The following is a 9,943-nucleotide window of genomic DNA, read 5'->3' as shown; positions in this document are numbered from 1 at the left end:
CCCAAAATGTGCTGCTTGTTACCCCCCCGATTCTGCTGCATGAATTCTTTATATACTCCCTGTACCCCAAATACTGTATACCCTGAGTGTGTCACCATTCTAACTGTGTCCCTGAGTGTGCCCCCTGTACCCTAAATGTATCCCTGTGTACCTGAGTGTGACCCCTGCACCCTAAATGTATCCCTGTGTACCTGAGTGTGACCCCTGTACCCTAAATGTATCCCTGTGTACCTGAGTGTGACCCCCTGCACCCTAAATGTATCCCTGTGTACCTGTGTGTGACCCCTGTACCCTAAATGTATCCCTGTGTACCTGTGTGTGCCCCCTGTACCCTAAATGTATCCCTGTGTATGACCCCTGTACCCTAAATGTATCCCTGTGTATGACCCCTGTACCCTAAATGTATCCCTGTGTACCTGAGTGTGACCCCCTGCACCCTAAATGTATCCCTGTGCACCTGAGTGTGACCCCTGGACTCCGATATACTGGTCATTGGGTGCTGTTTGTCTCCTTGCCCCTGAATTTAATACACCCCAAGTGTATTGTGTGACCTCTGCCTGCACCCCGAGTGTATGGTGTGACCTCCCCCTGCACTCCAAGAGTAACATGTGACTCCCATCTGCCCTCCGAGTGTACTGTGTGACCCGCCTGCACCCCGAGTGTACTGTGTGACTTCCGCCTGCACCCCGAGTGTACTGTGTGACCTCCGCCTGCACCCCGAGTGTACTGTGTGACCTCCGCCTGCACCCCGAGTGTACTGTGTGACCTCCGCCTGCACCCCGAGTGTACTGTGTGACCTCCGCCTGCACCCCGAGTGTACTGTGTGACCTCCGCCTGCACCCCGAGTGTACTGTGTGACCTCCGCCTGCACCCCGAGTGTACTGTGTGACCTCCGCCTGCACCCCGAGTGTACTGTGTGACCTCCGCCTGCACCCCGAGTGTACTGTGTGACCTCCGCCTGCACCCCGAGTGTACTGTGTGACCTCCGCCTGCACCCCGAGTGTACTGTGTGACCTCCGCCTGCACCCCGAGTGTACTGTGTGACCTCCGCCTGCACCCCGAGTGTACTGTGTGACCTCCGCCTGCACCCCGAGTGTACTGTGTGACCTCCGCCTGCACCCCGAGTGTACTGTGTGACCTCCGCCTGCACCCCGAGTGTACTGTGTGACCTCCGCCTGCACCCCGAGTGTACTGTGTGACCTCCGCCTGCACCCCGAGTGTACTGTGTGACCTCCGCCTGCACCCCGAGTGTACTGTGTGACCTCCGCCTGCACCCCGAGTGTACTGTGTGACCTCCGCCTGCACCCCGAGTGTACTGTGTGACCTCCGCCTGCACCCCGAGTGTACTGTGTGACCTCCGCCTGCACCCCGAGTGTACTGTGTGACCTCCGCCTGCACCCCGAGTGTACTGTGTGACCTCCGCCTGCACCCCGAGTGTACTGTGTGACCTCCGCCTGCACCCCGAGTGTACTGTGTGACCTCCGCCTGCACCCCGAGTGTACTGTGTGACCTCCGCCTGCACCCCGAGTGTACTGTGTGACCTCCGCCTGCACCCCGAGTGTACTGTGTGACCTCCGCCTGCACCCCGAGTGTACTGTGTGACCTCCGCCTGCACCCCGAGTGTACTGTGTGACCTCCGCCTGCACCCCGAGTGTACTGTGTGACCTCCGCCTGCACCCCGAGTGTACTGTGTGACCTCCGCCTGCACCCCGAGTGTACTGTGTGACCTCCGCCTGCACCCCGAGTGTACTGTGTGACCTCCGCCTGCACCCCGAGTGTACTGTGTGACCTCCGCCTGCACCCCGAGTGTACTGTGTGACCTCCGCCTGCACCCCGAGTGTACTGTGTGACCTCCGCCTGCACCCCGAGTGTACTGTGTGACCTCCGCCTGCACCCCGAGTGTACTGTGTGACCTCCGCCTGCACCCCGAGTGTACTGTGTGACCTCCGCCTGCACCCCGAGTGTACTGTGTGACCTCCGCCTGCACCCCGAGTGTACTGTGTGACCTCCGCCTGCACCCCGAGTGTACTGTGTGACCTCCGCCTGCACCCCGAGTGTACTGTGTGACCTCCGCCTGCACCCCGAGTGTACTGTGTGACCTCCGCCTGCACCCCGAGTGTACTGTGTGACCTCCGCCTGCACCCCGAGTGTACTGTGTGACCTCCGCCTGCACCCCGAGTGTACTGTGTGACCTCCGCCTGCACCCCGAGTGTACTGTGTGACCTCCGCCTGCACCCCGAGTGTACTGTGTGACCTCCGCCTGCACCCCGAGTGTACTGTGTGACCTCCGCCTGCACCCCGAGTGTACTGTGTGACCTCCGCCTGCACCCCGAGTGTACTGTGTGACCTCCGCCTGCACCCCGAGTGTACTGTGTGACCTCCGCCTGCACCCCGAGTGTACTGTGTGACCTCCGCCTGCACCCCGAGTGTACTGTGTGACCTCCGCCTGCACCCCGAGTGTACTGTGTGACCTCCGCCTGCACCCCGAGTGTACTGTGTGACCTCCGCCTGCACCCCGAGTGTACTGTGTGACCTCCGCCTGCACCCCGAGTGTACTGTGTGACCTCCGCCTGCACCCCGAGTGTACTGTGTGACCTCCGCCTGCACCCCGAGTGTACTGTGTGACCTCCGCCTGCACCCCGAGTGTACTGTGTGACCTCCGCCTGCACCCCGAGTGTACTGTGTGACCTCCGCCTGCACCCCGAGTGTACTGTGTGACCTCCGCCTGCACCCCGAGTGTACTGTGTGACCTCCGCCTGCACCCCGAGTGTACTGTGTGACCTCCGCCTGCACCCCGAGTGTACTGTGTGACCTCCGCCTGCACCCCGAGTGTACTGTGTGACCTCCGCCTGCACCCCGAGTGTACTGTGTGACCTCCGCCTGCACCCCGAGTGTACTGTGTGACCTCCGCCTGCACCCCGAGTGTACTGTGTGACCTCCGCCTGCACCCCGAGTGTACTGTGTGACCTCCGCCTGCACCCCGAGTGTACTGTGTGACCTCCGCCTGCACCCCGAGTGTACTGTGTGACCTCCGCCTGCACCCCGAGTGTACTGTGTGACCTCCGCCTGCACCCCGAGTGTACTGTGTGACCTCCGCCTGCACCCCGAGTGTACTGTGTGACCTCCGCCTGCACCCCGAGTGTACTGTGTGACCTCCGCCTGCACCCCGAGTGTACTGTGTGACCTCCGCCTGCACCCCGAGTGTACTGTGTGACCTCCGCCTGCACCCCGAGTGTACTGTGTGACCTCCGCCTGCACCCCGAGTGTACTGTGTGACCTCCGCCTGCACCCCGAGTGTACTGTGTGACCTCCGCCTGCACCCCGAGTGTACTGTGTGACCTCCGCCTGCACCCCGAGTGTACTGTGTGACCTCCGCCTGCACCCCGAGTGTACTGTGTGACCTCCGCCTGCACCCCGAGTGTACTGTGTGACCTCCGCCTGCACCCCGAGTGTACTGTGTGACCTCCGCCTGCACCCCGAGTGTACTGTGTGACCTCCGCCTGCACCCCGAGTGTACTGTGTGACCTCCGCCTGCACCCCGAGTGTACTGTGTGACCTCCGCCTGCACCCCGAGTGTACTGTGTGACCTCCGCCTGCACCCCGAGTGTACTGTGTGACCTCCGCCTGCACCCCGAGTGTACTGTGTGACCTCCGCCTGCACCCCGAGTGTACTGTGTGACCCCCGCCTGCACCCCGAGTGTACTGTGTGACCCCTCAATATATTGCTCTGTGATGTGTGTGTGGGGCCCCCTGTGTGATCCCCGATACCTGAAGATCTACCACCTGATATATCATTTCCACCAATATGACCTGTGCGTGTCCTGCCGGCTTTTCAGATGTCCCCCCCGGAGTCTCTGGGGGGCCCCAGGTGGAGGATGAAGATGGAGAATTCTTCGATTTTGACAGCGACGGCGACAGAGATGATTCCGGGGCCAATAAAGGGTTAAAGGTCGGACTGTCCTCTTCCAGCAGCATCCAGGAGAAGATTCAGGAGCCCCCATCCCCCGCCACAGGTACCCCAATCACTTGTCCCCGTATTACCGTGTATGACGTCATCTGTGCCATTGTCATCCGTGGCACTCCAGCTGTGCCGAAACTACAAATCCCAACATGCATCTGCCTCTGGGAGTTATGTCTGTGGCTGTCAGAGCCTTGCAATGCCTCATGGGACATGTAGTTCCACAACAGCTGGAGTGTCAAGGTTGCCTACCACTTATACAATGCAGGCAGAATGATGGCTGGTGGGAGGGGCCAGCAGACATATCATGGCTGGTGGGAGGGGCCAACAGACAGATCATGGCTGGTGGGAGGGGCCAGCAACGGGCTGTACATAGCTTCCTAAAAACATCACAGCACCCTCCTTCAGTACTCTCTCAAGAGCCCTGATGCAAGCAGTGGGCGGGCTCCTGGGAGGAGTTATGCAAATATCAAAATGCCTCGATGGGTGGGTGGGTGTCAGTCTGGAGGAAGTGGGCGGTCCTAGGCAGGCTGTATTTGCATACAGACCACCCACATGTGATGCTGAGCCTCCATGAGCTACAATGTTGCAGTTTCCGAATGTCATGTGACCTGGAGAGAGATCGTCTGGTTCTGATATAGAATGTCCATTATTGAACTTTGGGGTGTGAGTGATCTCTCTTTATATAATGTTTTGGGGTGAGAGGATGCCCCCCCCTCCCCCCTTCAAAAACAGCATTCCCCTCCCCCTGTCTTTCCCCTGCATACTGAGCATGCGTTCTTATGAATGGTCTGCAAAGCACCAACTGATCATCTTAGGGTTCCTTATGGATCTAATTGTTAGGACAACGTCCCCTAATATTCAGAGCACACACCATGGCGGGGGGGGGGGGGGGGGGTTTTTTTTTGGGGGGGGGGGGGGGGGGGGGGAGCTCATTCTCCTCTTCTCCTCCTTTCTCCCTTCCCTTCCCACACATACAGTGCATGTGTTCTTATGAATGGTCTGCAAAGGACCAACTGATCATTTCTAGAGTTCCTTATGGATCTTAAATTAATGAAAATGTCCCCTCATATTCGTAGCACACACCATGGGGAGGGGCGTAATCCCATCACCAGGGGGACATCCCCTCTTCTCTCTTCTCCCCCCCCTTCTCATCCCCCTCCCCCATCATACTGTGCATGTGTTCTTATGAATGGTCTGGAAAGCACCAACTGATCATTTCTAGGGTTCCTTGTGGATCTTAATGTTAGAACAACGTCCCCTGATATTCAGAGCACACACCATGGCGGGGAGGGCACGCCCCCTCCCATGCCGAGTATTCTGGGAGCCTATAACACAGAGCACATGTGTTTACGGTCATGGCTGGGGATGTCTTGTTGCACGCAGCAGCGCAGGGGTGACCTCATGGTCATGTGACCCTCCGCCGGTCCCACCGCACAATGAGTGCCATTGATGAGACGGGAGAATGTTGCATGTGTACTGGTGTGAACCAGGGGCCCGACCTCGGCTTCTGTATACCGCCTGCACAGTATATATATATATATCGGTCCCAGGAAATATATACACCCGCCTTTTCATGTTTTCTGGTCACACAGCATTGGAGTCACTCATCTTGTTGTGTCCAGGATAGAAAATAACGGAAAATCTAAAATCTTAACAGTTGTCACCTAAACAGGAAGAGAGAGTAAATCGTCCAATGGGGACACTTGGTCGGTGACAACTGTCTAAGGCTGACCATACACTATGCAATCTGATTGTATAATCTTCTTTAGAGCTGCCATCAGCTATGCGAGTTCTGATTGGATGCAAACTGGATGGATTCATATCACAGCGAATCCTAAAGGAGATTGTACAATCAGATTGTATAGTGGGTGGTCAGCTTATGGGGGGGAGATTTCCTGCCACTTCCTGTTGCGTAATAAAGCTTTGTCAGATGGAAATCGATGATCTGATGTTTGTGGGACGAGGTCAGAGGATCTCTCGCGTTGCTCTCGTCTCTTGCTACATTTTATAAGATGGAATCTTTATTTTGGATTCATTCCGGTTTTTATGTTTTTATTACAGAGCCGATCGCCCCGGCCCGACCGTCCAGGTGAGTGCGGCTCATTGTACAGTATGTGGGAGCTTTGTTCAATGTTATTGTCTCACAGGCCCACCACACACACGACAACCTGGTTGTACAATCTGCTTTACATCTGCGAATATCTGTGTAGTACATGGGGTGTGTTTGGTGGGGTACGGATTGATTGATTGGATGGTTTAGGCAAGAAACTGGGGCTCTGAGATGACTGGGAGGAAGTGGGGTACATAGGAAGGCAGGGATCTGAGATGATTGGGAGGAAGTAGGGGTACATGGGAAGGTGGGGTCTGAGATTGGGAGGAAGTGGGGGATACATGGGAAGGTGGAGGACTGAGATGATTGGGAGGAAGTAGGGGTACATGGGAAGGTGGGGTCTGAGATTGGGAGGAAGTGGGGGATACATGGGAAGGTGGAGGACTGAGATGATTGGGAGGAAGTAGGGGTACATGGGAAGGTGGGGTCTGAGATTGGGAGGAAGTGGGGGATACATGGGAAGGTGGAGGACTGAGATGATTGGGAGGAAGTAGGGGTACATGGGAAGGTGGGGTCTGAGATTGGGAGGAAGTGGGGGATACATGGGAAGGTGGAGGACTGAGATGATTGGGAGGAAGTAGGGGTACATGGGAAGGTGGGGTCTGAGATTGGGAGGAAGTGGGGGATACATGGGAAGGTGGAGGACTGAGATGATTGGGAGGAAGTAGGGGTACATGGGAAGGTGGGGTCTGAGATTGGGAGGAAGTGGGGGATACATGGGAAGGTGGAGGACTGAGATGATTGGGAGGAAGTAGGGGTACATGGGAAGGTGGGGTCTGAGATTGGGAGGAAGTGGGGGATACATGGGAAGGTGGAGGACTGAGATGATTGGGAGGAAGTAGGGGTACATGGGAAGGTGGGGTCTGAGATTGGGAGGAAGTGGGGGATACATGGGAAGGTGGAGGACTGAGATGATTGGGAGGAAGTAGGGGTACATGGGAAGGTGGGGTCTGAGATTGGGAGGAAGTGGGGGATACATGGGAAGGTGGAGGACTGAGATGATTGGGAGGAAGTAGGGGTACATGGGAAGGTGGGGTCTGAGATTGGGAGGAAGTGGGGGATACATGGGAAGGTGGAGGACTGAGATGATTGGGAGGAAGTAGGGGTACATGGGAAGGTGGGGTCTGAGATTGGGAGGAAGTGGGGGATACATGGGAAGGTGGAGGACTGAGATGATTGGGAGGAAGTAGGGGTACATGGGAAGGTGGGGTCTGAGATTGGGAGGAAGTGGGGGATACATGGGAAGGTGGAGGACTGAGATGATTGGGAGGAAGTAGGGGTACATGGGAAGGTGGGGTCTGAGATTGGGAGGAAGTGGGGGATACATGGGAAGGTGGAGGACTGAGATGATTGGGAGGAAGTAGGGGTACATGGGAAGGTGGGGTCTGAGATTGGGAGGAAGTGGGGGATACATGGGAAGGTGGAGGACTGAGATGATTGGGAGGAAGTAGGGGTACATGGGAAGGTGGGGTCTGAGATTGGGAGGAAGTGGGGGATACATGGGAAGGTGGAGGACTGAGATGATTGGGAGGAAGTAGGGGTACATGGGAAGGTGGGGTCTGAGATTGGGAGGAAGTGGGGGATACATGGGAAGGTGGAGGACTGAGATGATTGGGAGGAAGTAGGGGTACATGGGAAGGTGGGGTCTGAGATTGGGAGGAAGTGGGGGATACATGGGAAGGTGGAGGACTGAGATGATTGGGAGGAAGTAGGGGTACATGGGAAGGTGGGGTCTGAGATTGGGAGGAAGTGGGGGATACATGGGAAGGTGGAGGACTGAGATGATTGGGAGGAAGTAGGGGTACATGGGAAGGTGGGGTCTGAGATTGGGAGGAAGTGGGGGATACATGGGAAGGTGGAGGACTGAGATGATTGGGAGGAAGTAGGGGTACATGGGAAGGTGGGGGTCTGAGATGATTGGGAGGAAGTGGGGGATACATGGGAAGGTGGAGGTCTGAGATGATTGGGAGGAAGTGGGGGTACATGGGAAGGTGGGGGGGTCTTTCTCTCACGACAGGTGCTCTTTTGAGTGATGATTATTCCATGGTGAGGAGGAGACGCGTTCAGTCCCTCACATCTAGTCCTCAGACCTAGGTGACATAATGACCCCTGGATATAGGTGGGCCCCGGAATGAAGAGGGGACCCAGGACTAATTAAGAGGCCCTGTCATTGTCATAGCTGTGTGTCACGTGTGTAGATTTTCCCCTCTGTTGGGGGTCGTCTGGTCATATCCATACACATCGGTCACTCGGTCCTCCCGGGAGCCCGGCGCCGAACGTTAACAAAACATCATTTTTCAGAGCTGAGGAGATATTTTTATCCGATGGAAAATTCTCCGGAGGATTTTATGGTATCTTTCCAGTCCGCGCAGCGCCGGATTCCCAGAGCCGCGTCTTCTGTCATTCCTCAGACGTCCCACCGGCAGGTTTTAGTCTTATTAGGAATTATCCAGATTGAGGGACCCCCAGAGAAGCAGGAGGACGGGTTCCTCTCCATTGTGTTCTCTGATCTACCTGACGGAGGAGAGGTGGTGGCAGTGGTGACAGTAAAGCCGCCTGTAGACCTGCCAGGGCAGGAGGAGGAGGACCAGGGAGGGCGATCTAACTGGAGTCTGGGCTGGTCCATAAACAGGAACGCTCAGCATTGCCAATTGTTCTGGTCATGCGATGGTGTCGGCAATGGGGAACGAGGGGCGTCTGTAGGTCAGGTGGGGGAAAGTGAGGGGGTCATCTGTTCTGGATCTGGGGGGGAAGTCAGTGGGCTGGTCCAACAACAACATTCTACATTGCCATGTGTCCATGTGACGGTGTCAAGAATGGGGAACTAAAGCCTGCTGTAGACCTGCCATGGCATGCAGTGCCGGGTGGAGGATCTCACTGGGACCTGAGGGATCAGTGGGCCAGTCCATTACCAGTAACGCTGATTACCAATTTTCCATGTGACGGTGTTGGCAATTGGGGAACTGAGGCCGGCTGTAGACCAGCTAAGGCAGGTGTAGGGTCATCTGCCTGCGATCTGGGGGATAGGTGGGCCAGTCCATTAACAGGAACGCTAATTACCAATTTTTCCCTGTGGTGCTGTTGGCAATTGGGGAACTAAAGCCGGCTGTAGACCAGCTAAGGCAAAAGTGAGGGGTCATCTGCCTGCGATTTGGAGGATAGGTGGGCCAGTCCATTAACAGGAACGCTGATTACCAATTTTCCATCTAATGGTGTTGGCAATTGGGGCACTAAGGCCGGCTGTAGACCAGCTAAGGCAAGTGGGGGGTCATCTGCCTGGGATCTGGGGGATAAGTGGGCCAGTCCATTACCAGGAACGCTCTACATTACCATTTCTTCATGCCATGGTTTCTGTGACTGAAGCCTCTGTTATTTGGAGGGTACTGCAGGCCTGCCTCCTTCCCACTGACTATGGTCCTTGGCTGTGTAGGGGGTTCTATCGATTGGGAGAGGGACTTGCCATGGCGCTTTGGGCTGTATGGGACCCATTTTGTACGCTCCATGGGTCAGAAGGACCCCAGAGACCTATTTTCAAGTTATGTGGGGATACATGCGGAGCTGAGACTGTGTTCCCCTATACCCCAGTATCCTGTCCTGGACCAGTCTGTGGACTTGTATTGGGAGACCCCTTCCTTGGTTCCTCAGTCACCCCTTATATATAAGCCCCCTGCGCCCATTATAAGTCCAGTGTGTGACTCCAGCAGCAATGGAGGGGTATTTTCTGTTGTAATTAGGTTTAGGTGATAAACCCGCACTTTGTTTCATCACCTCCCGATTGACGGACTCCAGACTGGTACAGTGAAGAGACCTTTCTCCTCGGACTTGAAATGTCTGACATACTTATGTAGGGGGGGGGGGGGGGGGGTGTGCCC

General features: G+C 56.2%; 1 protein-coding gene across 1 annotated transcript in view; it reads left to right on the top strand.

Moving 5' to 3' along the window:
- Positions 1–9,943, top strand: part of LOC108798663 (rho guanine nucleotide exchange factor 10-like protein) — a gene marked incomplete at its 3' end in the record, with an annotated part of 28,047 nt that overhangs the window by 1,908 nt on the left and 16,196 nt on the right. The window contains exons 3-4 of the mRNA XM_018570440.1: positions 3,837–4,013; positions 6,023–6,050. Coding sequence (XP_018425942.1) covers positions 3,837–4,013; positions 6,023–6,050 — 205 coding nt within the window. The remainder of the gene's footprint in view (positions 1–3,836; positions 4,014–6,022; positions 6,051–9,943) is intronic.

Source organism: Nanorana parkeri, unplaced genomic scaffold (assembly GCF_000935625.1).
Source record: "Nanorana parkeri isolate BGI_ZX_2015 unplaced genomic scaffold, ASM93562v1 scaffold1533, whole genome shotgun sequence".
Classification (NCBI taxonomy): domain Eukaryota; kingdom Metazoa; phylum Chordata; class Amphibia; order Anura; family Dicroglossidae; genus Nanorana; species Nanorana parkeri.
This window is presented reverse-complemented; position numbering and strand designations above follow the sequence as displayed.